Below are 15,255 nucleotides of genomic sequence, written 5' to 3' on the forward strand. Positions count from 1 at the left end.
TGGATGTTGTTTTATGAGGCTCTGGCGGCTTTCAGTTGTCTCATTGTCTTTAACATTGTCTTTCTCTCGCATGCACTCTTCCTACTTTTCCCTGTGCTGTGCTGTCTCAAGTGTTGATATAGATTGGTCGTGTTGCTGCGGGACGCGGCGACTTCAACTTTTAAACTTTTACACAGCACGTCTTTCAGGTACGGCGACTTTGGACAGAAAGACGTGCTGTGTAAAACTTTAAAAGTTGAAGTCGCCACGTCCCGTCTCAAGTGCTGATATAGATTGGTCGTGTTGCCGCGGGACGTGGCGACTTTAACTTTTACACTTACACGGCACATCTTTCTGTTCAACGTGGCCGTACCTGAATCTAAAGTATCGCCATGTAACAGATGTTTTTCGACACCAACTCTGGCTGCACGCACCAGGATAGCTTGTGGATGTGATGTCAACAAACTCCACACACTACAGGAGTGGCAGCCACATTCACAGGCACACACATTAACATTTATTTAGCCTACATTAAATCGCAAATCGCAGCCTTTTATGCAGTTATGTAATCGCACAGCCTGAAATCGCAATTGCGATTAGATTAATCATGCAGCGCTACTCCTAACCCAGTTAGCACAAGTTAACACGGCAGCATCTGTACCATATTCTTTTACCCCATAGATACAGTTACTACAGAGCTTTCTCTTAGTGTGTGTGGCATTACTCAACATAGTTTGCAGCTACTATTGGACATTGGCTTTTCTCCCTACATAGAAAGGGCACTTTCTGAGCATCAGTAAAATAGATAATTTCAGGATATGCATTATTTATTTCTTCAAAGAAAACCTCAAATTCTTAAATTGCATATGTACAAAGCTACAGCTTGTGTTTCCTTTTATATAATCCTTGCATTAATACTGACCTTCATGGTCTCTCTGCAGGTCTGATCACTAGCAGCCAGACCATGGCCTATGCCATCAGTAAATTCATCAGCGGCGTGCTGTCGGACAAGATCAGTGCCCGCTGGCTCTTCTCCATCGGCCTCTTCTTGGTGGGGGGCATTAACGTAGCTTTCTCCTGGTCCTCCACTGTCTTCATGTTCTCTCTGCTTTGGTTCATCAATGGCCTGGGACAAGGCTGTGGCTGGCCTCCATGTGGGAAAGTGCTGCGCAAGGTAATTCCATCCTTTCGGCCACCTGATGCAACACAGATTACTCATTCAGTGTAATGTTCAGATCTAATAAAAGTCCCACTCACAGCACCAGGATTAGGCTTATGACTCATAAAAATGTAATTTATGGCTCATTACACTTTTGAGGGCAGCACGGTGGTGTGGTGGTTAGCACTCTCGCCTCACAGCAAGAGGGTTGCCGGTTTGATCCCGGGCGTGGGAGCCCTTCTGTGCGGAGTTTGCAACTTCTTCCCGTGTCAGCGTGGGTTCTCTCCGGGCACTCCGGCTTCCTCCCACAGTCCAAAGACATGCAGATTGGGGACTAGGTTAATTGGTAACTCTAAATTGTTCATAGGTGTGAATGTGAGCGTGAATGGTTGTTTGTCTCTATGTGTCAGCCCTGCGATAGTCTGGCGACCTGTCCAGGGTGTACCCTGCCTCTCGCCCGATGTCAGCTGGGATAGGCTCCAGCCCCCCCACGACCCTCAAGAGGATGAAGCGGTTAGAAGATGAATGAATGAATGAATTACACTTTTGAAAAGTTACATTATCACTTTATCAGTCCCTGCCAACAAAAATCCATTAGACACTGCTGTTTCCACATGCCTTCCCCTGCTAATTTTAAAAGGGAATTGTTAGAATCCCTCTTGGTGTAGGCCTACAGTATGCATCCTTGGCACAGTATCATCCACCGCGCTCAATAACAGCGCAGTCTCACCATGTGTCAACCGATGCATGAAGTGGAACAATCAAATCATGTTTTACTCAACATTTCTCAATTTATCCTTCTCTGCACATTGTTTCCTTATTCAAACATGTTTAAAACAATATGTTATAACATTAAACGTAAGACATTCTATGTTATAACAACAATATAACATGAAACATTTCTTTTTATAACAATATAAGTGATCTCATTGAGATGTCACAGTAAGTATAATCCATGATGTTAAGTATACTTAGAAATACTTTTTACAGTGCTTTATGTGGACTTGCAAGGATTTCTGGGAGGAACAACCCTTGTTTCACAGAGGAACTTTCTAACCTGATCAGGGGAAGGAATGCCTCCTGGGCCAAAGCTAGATCCACTAACTCCCTTGCTGACTGGACTGCCTTTATAGTTATGAGAAATAAATGCACAATCTAAAATTAGATATTCAAGTCAGAATATTATTGAAAATCTATAATCCCACAAAATACTGGAAACAGATAAAATCATTGTCATTTCCACGTTAGGCCTCCCTCAATGCATTTTTAGACTCAATTATGAGCCAAGATAATTATTTTGGGACTTAAATATCTTTTTAATAGGCTACATATGCAGCCATATCTCCGAGCTCTAATTCAAGTGACTCCAGTTTTGTGACACCTCTATCCTGTAATGACTCACCTATTGAGTTCAGTTCAATTTTTAGAAAGCCCTATATCACAAATCACAATATATATGGGGGTATTTTTGTGTCTTTTTGTTGCAATCATATAAAACGGTTTTGAGAGCATATTTCTTGAACTTCAGTCAAAAATCAAGTTTGTAAGTAAAAATGCATGATCATTTTGCTTATAAATCAGTCCTCTTTGCTTGCGAGTTAAAACGTTTTGCTTGCAAATCAGTCCTCTTTGCTTGCAAGTTTTGCTTGCAGATCAGTCCTCTTTGCTTGCGAGTTAAAAACTTTTGCTTGCAGATCAGTCCTCTTTGCTTGCGAGTTAAAAACTTTTGCTTGCAGATCAGTCCTCTTTGCTTGCGAGTTAAAAAGCTTTGCTTGCAGATCAGACCTCTTTGCTTGCGAGTTAAAGTTTTGTTTGCAAGTTCAACTGCACTTAATGGGCGGGGCCTACGCTGATGGATGAGAGAAGAGTTTCTGTTGGTCGGTTTGACGTGGCTACATACAGAGCAGGCCACACCCATGATTCCCTCTCTCCCACTGGAAACGCTTGACAGTCGGCATTACTGCTACTCCCCGGGGCATCAACGGTACTGACCGTTATGCTGTTGAATAGTTCTTCCCTGGCTAAACAAAAGCAATCTACATGCACCAGTTCAAATAAAACATTCCAGTCCACATGGACCCATGTACTTCTGAAACTGTGTATTACTCTATGCGATTTGGCTGTTTGGCCACACGCAACTGCACTTTTGGGCCTCCGAAACCACGATTCTTTGAAATCGGATTCCAGGGTGAAGTTTTTGGAAGACTCCGGTGCCAGCGGTTGTGTGTAGATAGGATAACCGTAGTATTTCATTACCTGTCTCCATTGTTTGACGTCGGAGCGACGGTAAATAGCTCTTTTCTAAAAGTTTACAAACTACTAAAATCCCACATCCTGTGTTAAATACAATGTATCTTAACTATTTTTACAATGAAGCTTGATTCTGCACTCTGCACTTAGCCTGTATGTGACTGTTTACCTTTGCTATTGCAACAATTGACAGCTGACGTTAGCGTTAGTTAGCTTAGCTCAATTGTCCGACAAACAATAACCCATAAAATTATAATTCAACATATTTAAATAAAATCAACAACAGCTACCAACAGTTACAGTCCTTACAACCTCAGCTAATGTGTTGTCACAGGTTAGATTGTCAAAATTACAGTAATAACAGCTTAAATCCCTACGCTAGCACTGGTGACGGTTGCATCCACTCGTATGTAACCTTATGTTACAGTTCCCTCAAACAATATCACGAAGCACAATACAAACTATAGGCTATAAACAAATTATCTATTAAGGGTACACTACTAAATTCTGAAGGTGTTTGGTGACATTTAGCCACCTGAAAAATAAATGAAAACAAACAGTGATTTTGCTGGTCTTCAGTAGCTTTACTCTAGATGTAACTGCCAACTGAAGAAGGTAGCGCAAACCACCCATTTATATACCCAGATTTGCTCTCATGCCTTTACTCAAAGTCAGTTATGCTTTAAATTGAATGAGGGGTATCTGTATGGTATCTGTAAAGATACAAAATCGATATCATATGCATAAAATAATGTCACAATTGAGCGGGTGGATACACATCAATACCCTATATGTCACACTAACTTTATTTGTGAGCATGCTATCTGCTCTCTTTGGATGGCATATCCAGCTGCTTGACCTAACGACCAACGAAGGAGGCTGCTCCTGTTGCTTGCTACCCCAAATACACTACAGGCGACGGGCCGCTGATTTCGTGGTAGTGTATTTGGCTGTTCAGGCGCGTCTGTTGTTGAATTAGGTCGGGCCATTTTTGTGGATCGGGTAGTTTTTATTTTCCGCACTTCCCTATTCTGGTATTGACTCCTGATTGGTTAAAATGGCCTTTCCATTAGAAGTTACATCGCCACCTAGTGCTTTGGCATGTGTATTACATCACTTGGTAGCAGGTTTTGCAGTTTCGTGTGGATATCATCACACCACTCGTGTGGATGAATTTTTTTTTTAAACCGCAGCCCGAAAAACTTCGGTTTCAGAATTGGTTTTCGCCACAGCTCCCGCACTGAATTCCACGTGAACTACAGAACTCCCATGTTGCTCTGCAGGCGTACTAGGCTGATGAGTAGAATTTAAGAAACAGGCTAAATGACATGATGTTGCACAATTTTGTACAGTAGATGGCGATATTCACCTTTAAATTGTTTGCAATCTGCCAATAAACCGAGAGAAAAAGAAAAAAAAAATTGCTTTGCATGCTGTCATTCCGATTGAGACTGGCCTAGCTTAGGCCCCGCCCGCCAGGTTCAACTTTTTACTCGCAAAACTTTTTGACTTGCAAACGAAAAAAAAAATGACTTGCAAATAAAACTTTAGGATTTGCAAACAAAACTTCAGGATTTGCAAACAAAACTTTATGATCTGCATTTTTTAATCAATCATTTTTTACTTGCAATAAAACATTTTTTGATTGTAATATTGATACTTTTGCTCTCAAATCTTTTTTTTTGATTGCAAAACCTACTCTGTTTGATTGAATAATAAAGAAACAAATGTAGCTCCACAAATTTACCTCAGAGGGCTCAGCACACGACATCCCTTTATCCCTAATAGCAGTTAAGGAAAAACTCCCTCTCCAACATACCCTTTGAACGTTGAAAGAAAAATAGAAGTATGACAGTAATCCATATAACAAACAGTGGCGTTTTTACATGTAAAAAAATGGTGGGGCACCAATCACTTAATGATACCAGGAAAACTACAGTGCTCTCTCTTGATACAGCATTGCAAGCATGGCTCCATAAAACACTTTTTTTTAAGACAAAATGGCTTGCCTCTAGCAGGTCTTACATATCTTGTACAGAGTGTGTGAGAGTGTGTGCGTGTGTGAGAGTGAGTGAGTGAGTGAGTGACCTAAATTAACAATGCAATATTCCATGTCATAAACTGACAAAACCAAGCTCAGAGCAAATGAGACAACAGGGAGGGAACAGCAAGGAGCTCAATGCCACTGAAGGCCACAACGAAGCACACAGACAACTTTTAGGGATACGGGTCCATTCTATGACGACAACCTTAGGACAACAACAACCTTTTGACAACGACAACAACCCCATGACACTCTTTACCATCTGCAGCGATCCAGCACAACAATAGCGGATTACAATTAAAGATGTGAATTATCACACTGCTATAAATCTATGTGTTGTTCTGTTTAAATAAAATAAATAACATTAGCCTACCAATGCACAGACCAGCACCACAAAGGGAGGATGATAAAATATGCTTTCACTCACCAAAGCTGAGGACTCATTTGAAGAGAAAGGCGGCCCAGCGGTTCTTCCTCTGGGCAAACTTCTCGATGACTTTGGGGATGAAGTCTGGTAGCTGCTGAATCAGCTGGTTTTCGATGGACAGCATGGCCAAAGCGTTGAGTCGCGGCTGTCCCATTGTATTGCGAGTGAAAGTTTTTATCCTTTTCAAAGTGGAAAAGTTCCTCTCGGACTCAGATGTCGTCATGGGAGTTGTTATGATAATTTTCAGCAGAGTGACGGTCTCAGCAAAAGCCTCCTCTAAGTTGTTGTCGTGGATGGACGTTAACAGAGACAAGGCAGTCTTACCAGTATGAAGCTCAGTGTGGCGGTACAGAGTGGTCAGCTCAGACTTCAACTTTTCCGTGTTTCCCACAGGCCATATTTTCACAGCAGTCAGACTCAGGTGTAGGGAATGACTGGACAAAGTCTGGGAAGAGCGAGGTGTCAACCAGCTTTGCAGCGATCAGGTGATCACTCTGTGAAAACCTCTGCTCCACCTGAGAGATGACTGTGTCGCATGCCTCCTTCATCACCGGCGCTGTGTTGGTTACTCGTCGGCCTGACTCGTCTGCTCCATCGTGCACGGTGGCAGCCAATTCATCAGTTTGCTCCCGCATCTTCTGCACATTCTCCTCGAAAAGGGAGAGCGCACTGTTAATCCCGGGTCCATCAATGCTCCGTTTTTGCAGAGTGTTGTACAAAATATCCACTTCTGGCATAAGCATGGAAAAGAATTCCAACAGCTGCAGAAAGGCTCTGTCCCGAAGTTTCTTTGACAGGCCATAAGCTTCACTTATAGTGGCCTCATCCCGGTTGTGTGCATATGTCCTCCATACACTATAGCAGCGCAGCACGGTTCTCCCAAACTGCACGGACAGTTCTGCTTTTAAAGTTCCAGCGCACTGCCGGTGGCCTTGGGATGCGTCCCTGGGTTGCCTCTGCAAGAGCCGCAACATGTTTTGGGGCGCCAGAAAAAAATGTGGCAAAAGCAGTTAAATCAGCAAAAAACACCTTCAGGATGCTCATCCATGCTGAACAAAGTTGCTGCAAGGTCAGGTTCAGCTGGTGGGCGTAGCAGTGAACAAACTGGGCATGTGGGTATGTCTGTCTCATGAGTGTCTGTACCCCACGGACGTTCCCACTCATAACAGCCGCTCCGTCATAAGTTTGAGTGATCAGCTTTTCTCCCAACTTCAGTGGTTCCAGCACATCTTTAATGCTATTACAGAGTCCCAGTCCAGTTTTATCTTTGACCTCAACAAACTCCAAAAACCTCTCTGTTACTGTATTGTTGGGCAACATGTAACGCAGCACAACCACCATTTGGGATTTACAAGAGACATCAGTTGTCTCGTCTGCTTGTATGGTGACAAATGATGTCTTGTCCACTTGCTTGGCTATCTCATCTCTGTACACTTCATACATACAGTCTAATAGTTGATTTTGTACAATGCTGGATGTCCCTTTGAAGATCGGTTGTGCGTCATAGTGCCTCTGGAGCCTCGTATCTCCCTCGCACATCGTCTCAAAAATGCACCTGAATATTCCCGGATTCAGAGAGTCTGCCGACTCGTCATGGCCCCACAGTGCTGTCTCACATTTTCCACATAGTTTAATACATGTTATGATCCGACTGAGGACGTACCTGTTTTCCTCCACCTGTCTGTCATGCTGCTCAATGGAGCGCCTGTACGCACTGTCAATTTGCGCAGCGACATTTACTCTTCCAAGTAAGCCCAGTTTAACAGCATTATTCAGATGACTCCCGCTACTTTTTTGCAATCCTCTCAGAGAGATGTTTCAGGTCCTTGAAACCCGTCCCTGACCATGTACCATCTCCACCAAATAGCAGACAGGGGAAGCAGAAGAGCGCCTTCTTTTGTATGCTAACTATTACCCACTTTTTCCTCGAAAACCACTCCACGTTAAACCCACGGTTAACTTTACCGGCAGTCTGTGTGATAATAACATCCCTCGGCTGATGGGCACCAAGTCGCTTTATCTCCGATTTTTCCTCCAAAGTAAGGCTGTCAAACCTCCGGTTCAGTAAAGAGTCCACCTCGTTCACTTTGGTTAGCTACAGTTTTCCTCTTCTTGCCGGCTGTAACTTTACACTTACAAAAGTGTTTATGCCCGACGTCACAGACGGAGAGCCAATCAAATATGAAATGAAGCTGTCCTGGGGCATCGGGCTGACTGCCCCACTGGTCAACAGATTCGTGTGATATAAATTAATACAAACACTCTGAGCATGCACATTCATGTTTTCCCATGTACAGTATGCTGCATCGAGAGCCAGGGGCATTCCCAGCAGTGCCCCACCTTCGCGCTTCCATAGACATACTACAAAGGCAAAATCAGGGGTCTACAGTCTGAAGCAGCAAGGCAGGGACCAATAAACATGAACTAAAATCCTAACACAAATTATATGCAATTTAGAAATATGCTATATATTCGTATAAATTATAGAAAATAATAACCATTGATAATTAATATAATAACAGTCTGTCTGCACATTGTAACAAGTGGGGCTCTGCCCCACCTGCCCCTAATGAACAGTCGCCACTGATAATAAACAATTATAACAATAGTTATCAAAACATGAAAAATGATAGAAGAGTTTTAATTACAGCTACTTTAAAAGATTGGTTTGTAACCTGTTAATAAAGAAACATTGATCATATCTAATAAAGAAGTATTACCTAAGGATTAAACTTATTTAAGTAACCTAGTTGAGATGGGATCTAAGAGACATGTTGATGGTTTAGATGAGAAAATCATTTAGGTTAGTTGTTGAAGGTTGAAAGGAGAAAACAGTCTAAATATATTTCAGGTCTCACAGCTGTATCTAAGGTCCCTGTATTGGAAGACAGGTTGGTACTCCAAAGCCTAGGCAGGAAGTGATGAATTCTGACTCTAATAGTTGGATTTTTGTCATTAAAGAAACTCATAAAGTCATTACTGTTGAGGACTAAAATAATACAAGACAGAGCTGTGACTCTGGCTACAGTGCTGAAAAAATTGTTATTTTTCTTTATTAATGATGAGTAATAGTTTGCCCTGGCACTGCTGATAGCCTTATTTTTTGTCTTGGCAGACTAAACGAGATTCCTCCAGATTGGTTGAATGCCAAGTCCTTTGAAATTTTTTTGCGATATTTGTTTAACTTTGGTTTGGCAGTAATACCACTGAGCTAACTTTCTTTGTTTCATTATCTTCATTTTAAGAGGTGCGACAGAGTTAAGTGCTAGCCTGCAGTACTGTCAACAAGATAATCAATTACGGAGGGACAAACGTTAGTATAGGTGACCTCTTTGACATTGAGACATGGTATTTAATTTAAAGCCAATGGATTCACCTCCTTAAATTTAGCCACAGCAATATCAGGTAGACATCTAGTATAGTAGCTTTTGCCAAGTGGCGTGTAATCGAGTAATAAGAAATCAAATATATCAAATGGTCTGATGAAGAGGGATTCTCAGGAAAGACTATTAAGTCTTCAATATAGAACAAGACTGAGGGTGTGGTTAAAACAGTGAGTGGGTTTATGCAGCTACAACCTGACTGAAGCCAGTTGAGTCTAATAATGAGATAAATGCAGCATAACTGTCATCCACATGAACATTTAAATTACCCACAATAAAAATTTAATCTGATTTAAGGACTATACTCGATACAAACTCCATGGCTGTAAACATGTTAATTTCTGCTGTAAAGTTTGGCATTTTAACATGGAGGTCTATGGGTATTAATTCGCTTCTGGAGCCAGCCTCAAGTGGCAGTCTGAGGGACTGTAGTTTTTGGCACTTCTGCATTGGCCTCATTTTTCAGCTCTGGAGGTTGCTGCTTGGTGTAACCCTCTTGTTAAGAGTTTCTTAAAGAGTGATCTCAAGTAAAATCTTAAATGGATGCAGAAAGTGAAAAGAAAGCAATAGCCTAATTTAAAAAGCCTCTATTGAAAATGCATTTAATCTCTGATTCAATTTGAAAGTTATTTCTCAAGACAAGTTCTGTATTTACCTTGTCCGCCTTCATTCTGTTTATATCTTAACAGGAGCTGGCCACTACCGCGGTGCTGAAACTCGAAATCAATCGATGTCAGGCACAATGATCACCCACCACTTCATCAGCGCATAAGTCACACACAGCCTACTTAATTTTCGTCTTATTATTATCAATAAAAAAAAGTTTCCACTAATTATTTCGGTGTTTATTTCTTTTATTCTTAAGTTTTTTTTTTAATTAAAATATTATAGTCAACAATATTATAGACCAAAAGTTAATGTTATTTATTATTGCAGAATGTATTTAGCAAATCACCACTTTCAACTGGAGACACAGCGCAGCAGCAGCGCAGCAGCAGCGCAGCAGCAAAAAAACAAACAAAAAATAAACATTATAATAGGGATGTCCCAATCCAGCTTTTTCACTTCCGATCCGATACCGATATTACAGCCTTGAGTTTTGGCTGATCCCGATACGATCCGATCCAAGCACATATTATACATATTCACTTATTTTGTTGTCAGTCATGTTAGAAAAAGTTTGATCAAGCAAAGAACAACTACTTAATCAGGTTAGTTAGAATGATCCACAACAGTTGGTATGAGAAACTGACCTGTTTATTGTTAACAGGGTTAAATAAATAAACTTTAAACTTGAACATTAACATTAATTAAAAAATATAGCTAGTGTGCTTTGGCTGCTTTGGCCCCTTAATAAATAGAAAATGAATCAACACAAGAAATCTTTAAAATGTCTAACAATGAAATTAAAACAGCAGCGAGACTCCACACACTTTGCCCCCTAATAAATAAAAAAATAGATTAACACCACAAGACATTGTTGACATTTAACAAACAATGCAGCCTTTCCTTTTCAGTTATTTTAGTAGTGTCAGTGCAAGCCTGGTGCTGCTGTTTCCTGGGACCAACAGAGGGGACAAAAAAACCACACACCATATTGTACAACTGTTTAAACAGGCAAAAGTCCATCCATGGCTCCAATTTCACTAGTTGTGCCCAAAACAATGCCATCAGTGCTCTTTACTTAAACAGTAAGAGTGTAAACCAAATAAAAATATCACTCTCAAAAAACCAGAGCAGAAAACAAATAGTCAGTTAACTAAATTGACCGCTACTCTTCCTACCCTCTGTGTATCTGCCGTCTGCATGCTGGCCTGGTGGATTGATAGTAAGAGCTGGAGCGGATCACTGGAATAGACTGCTTGAATCACGGAGCGCTGGGCTGGAAAACCTGGCACGGATTCCGTGAAAAAACTGGATCAGAGTTCATGGATCTGCATTTTTCCATGCAGTCCAATCGGATGCCCATGCCTGTTTTTTGCTAATATCGGCGGCCGATTCGGATCGGGATATCCCTACATTATAAATAGCAGACAAATAGTGTTAATTAATTGACATGAGACATTGGAGAGTTTGTCAGTCCTATATGTCATTTTTTATTTTATTTTATCATAACTTCTCAGAAATTACTCAAAAATGCATTTTTTGTGTGCTTCTGAGCGCACGGGCAGACAGTGAAGTTAGATATGACGGTTGCAGCGCTTGGAGGGCCGCTGTAATCCTGGCGGTCCTACTAGAGCCATTTGACTAAAGCTGACGTTATTACTGCTGTGGCATGATGTTATTAGGCTAAATACTACATTTCTAACAATGTCTGAGCTGATTTATTGACACAGCATGCTTGTAGGCTGCTGTAACGGGGCACGGCACAAGCGCGGCAAACCAGTAGTATCAGCAGGGTTCGTAGTCTAGTCTGCCATCGCAAACAAAGAAGGAGAAGAATAAGAATGGTTTCCGGGTTAAGGCAGAGCAAGTTTGCTTAAAAGAATTACGGTCGTATTTTATTTCCCGACTTGTGGTTAATAAACACATAATAGAAAATCAGGTAAAGACTTGTTTTTAGTTTTTCAATTTCCAATTTCCAAACAAGAAATGGGAGACGACTCGTTTCCCGTTTTTTGTTTACCTACATCAAAACGAAAAAGGAAAATAGGATTGTTTCCCTTTTTTTTGTTTACCTACTTCAAAACAAATAACGAATGGCCACAAAGTACACGGTCCCTTGCTAACAATCTGCAAGGGCTCATTCACAAATAGCTTTTGGATCGTAAAGATCTTGTGAATGGTTTATATTATAGGCAGAACTTGGAAAGCATATACTCTTTGAGCAAACCGTAACACGTTCAGCTATTCTATGCTTAGAGACAACTTGAAGCTTGTGAGAAGCTGGCTTAAAAGTAGGAGTGTTCAAAAGGTGAAGAATAAATAGGCTTTGGAATATATGCAATGAGTGAAAGGGATCAGATTGCAGGAGAAAGTATTTATAGACTGTCCTCATTAGATCTTTACAAAAGAAAAACTATTTTGACTAAATGTTTTTTCTTATTTGGTGACTTATTTTTCATAACTTTAAGTTTTTACCAGTTTGCTGCAGTTGTGCAGCTCCTGTTTCATGGCTTGGCATCCACAATATTTGGATCAACACAGTGTTCAATCAGCTTGTGGGCTGCTTTAAGTGTTTGCCTCGTGGCTTCTCGAGTTACTGGTTCCTCTGTTAGGTATGCTGTCACAAATGTTTATTGCTGCCTTCAGCTGTAGTACATCATGAAGGTGCGTGACTGCATGTGCCAGCAGTAAAATATAAGAAGAATCTGAACAGTGTTGTTCTCAAAAGAGAGTGCTGTAAATCAAAGTCTTGCCTCCCCTCTCTGAAAGATAATTAAATGATGTGAATAAGCTTGTTTTGGAACATGACTTGTGGGTTTCTTCAGGAAAGTGCAACATGGAAAGTAACCGTAGATGTTACAATATATGATAGTGGTAAACATCCATGTGAAGGAAAAGTAAGTCTGCATTCTCTGCCTGCATTGTAGTAATTTAGAAATATTTACTCTGCTCTGCTTTGTTTTCTCCTGTGTCTCTTTTCAAACAGTGGTTTGAGCCCTCCCGGTTTGGAACATGGTGGTCTGTGCTGTCCTGCAGTATGAACCTAGCTGGAAGTCTGGGACCAATCCTGGTCACAGTGCTTCTGCAGTACTACACCTGGAGGAATATCCTGACTATGTCAGGCATTATCTGTGCTGCTTTCTCATTTATTTGTTTGGTGTTTGTAAAGAATGAGCCAAAAAATGTGGGCCTGCCTAGCATCGAGGCAGCAGCCAACAAGGGGGCTAAGGGAGGTAAGTAAATAGAGTTGGTGAGTCCGTGGATTACAGTTGATATATAGGCCACTCCCTGTGTAGCTGAGAATGGTAACCTCAAAGCATGTCAATCACATGGTGCCATGTTAACTCCCTTTTGGTTATAACATCTTAGCAATGGGTGTGCCCCAACATCCAAAGTTATGATATATGTGATCAGTATGTATGACAACTTCTGGTAACTTCCACAGACCCAAGTACCTCTTCAGGCCCTGATTAAAGAGAAAGCATTTTAGTAGCTGGAGGTGGCCTTTTGTAACTGTTTTTAATGAGAATGAAGCTTTTGTTCACTGTTTTGGCGTTGTTACACGCCTCATGTTTCAGCACTCTAGACGCCTGGCATTTTTGCTAGAATGCACTGAACTCCTCGAGTTGAAAAATCTTAAACTCAGCGTGGAAACACGCCCCAGGCCATCTCCACTTTTTTCCCATCGTTCAATCAGATGATTTGCTTTCTGGTGGTGGTCATGACAACAAGTTTACAGTTGTTAAACAATGGAGGAGAAACAGGTGGTAGTGGTTGCTGGATACCTAGAGCTGTAGCCTGACGATAGACAGCAGGTTGTCAAACTGCCCCCAAGTCATCCTAAAATACACCAGGAAATGGCCATCATGGAGGTGAAGCTCCTGGACCAACTGGTGGTACTCCTAGTGATCCACCCTCTTTTTATGGTCTCATGTACCCACACAGATCTCCGTTTCCCTGTGCCCAACAAACTATTTGCTGGCAGCCTCTCACCCTCAACCAGAGCTACAGCAAGTACGCTCTGCCTGTCCTATACATCAAGGCCATTATTTCTACCATTATTTATTTTTTTAGTTATTTTTTCACTTATTTTTTCACTTATTTCAGTACAGAAATGGTCTAAACAGGAAACAGTTTCTGTTCCTTCTTCAAAGATGGCTAATGCAAGAGCATCATTCCTGACCACATCACTCTCATGGCAGTAACAGTAAAGAATACCCTCTCATTAAATATTTCCATTACATGCATTTAAGGAAGTCAGTATGCTGGCATATATAACACTACGTTGGATATCTAAAGGAAAGTTAAAGATTATTAATTAGTGAATAAAAGGGGTAGGATTAAATAAGTTAACTACTGTTTTGTAATAATTGTCATGTTCGAAATAAAGACATCAATCAAAAGAAATGATGGAGCAAACTACTCACCTGTATCCATCAGCTGCAGTATTTGTAGCCCCAGTAAACAGATAATCGTTTTCCGTTCTTAACTTAATGAATTGGAACATTTGTTCCGTGGTCCCTATTTCAGATAAATTCTGCGCAGAAACTATGTTGGACTCCATAGATTTCTCTGGACCCCTCCCAAATCTGACCACTGATGATATGTTTAGCTGCGTGTCATCATTTCATCGCTGGCTGTCAAGGTGGTGTCCAGCAAACAATGTGGGTTTCGTTAATCATTGGCAGACTTTCTGGGGAAAACCTGGTCTTAGTAGGAGAGACGGCATTCATCCCACTTTGAATGGAGCTGCTCTCATATCTAGGAACCTGGCCAAGTTTATTAGTAATTCAAAACCCTGACAACCCAGAGTTGAGACCAGGACTCAGAGTTGAAGTCTTAGATGCTTATCTGAGCTTCTAGTGCAGTTACCCACCCATAGGTTTATACAAACGGTGTCTGTCAGGAGAATTAAAGAGGCAACAGATAGGATTCGTTGTTTTTTTTTTAGCTTGGCGCCACCTAGCATCAGCGGTGTTGCTCGCACTGTCGCAAAGACAAATTGACCGTGGGGATCAGAGATAATCAATAAAATGTAGGCTGTAAAGCCACCAGTATACCTCTATGTATATGTAGAATGAGAAAGTGTGTGGACACTCTCAATTCAATTCAATTCAGTTTTTATTTATAAAGCCCAAATCACAATTTGCCTCACAGGGCTTTACAGTATACGACATCCCTCTGTCCTTATGACCCTCACAGCAGATAAGGAAAAACTCCCCAAAAAAAACCCTTTAATGGGGAAAAAAATGGTAGAAACCTCAGGAGGAGCAACTGAGGAGGGATCCCTCTTCCAGGACGGACAGACGTGCAATAGATGTCGTACAGAACAGATCAGCATAACAAATTAACAGTAATCCACATGACACAATGAGACACAGAGAGAGAGAGAGAGAGAGAGAGAGAG

At 41.2% G+C, this 15,255-nt stretch overlaps 1 protein-coding gene across 2 annotated transcripts in view; it reads left to right on the forward strand.

Moving 5' to 3' along the window:
- LOC125897984 (glucose-6-phosphate exchanger SLC37A4-like) overlaps positions 1–15,255 on the forward strand; it is a 108,848-nt gene that overhangs the window by 71,904 nt on the left and 21,689 nt on the right. For both annotated transcript variants that reach the window (XM_049591559.1, XM_049591561.1), the window contains exons 3-4: positions 921–1,153; positions 12,835–13,081. In XM_049591559.1, coding sequence (XP_049447516.1) covers positions 921–1,153; positions 12,835–13,081 — 480 coding nt within the window. The remainder of the gene's footprint in view (positions 1–920; positions 1,154–12,834; positions 13,082–15,255) is intronic.

Source organism: Epinephelus fuscoguttatus, linkage group LG12, assembly GCF_011397635.1.
Source record: "Epinephelus fuscoguttatus linkage group LG12, E.fuscoguttatus.final_Chr_v1".
Classification (NCBI taxonomy): Eukaryota; Metazoa; Chordata; class Actinopteri; order Perciformes; family Serranidae; genus Epinephelus; species Epinephelus fuscoguttatus.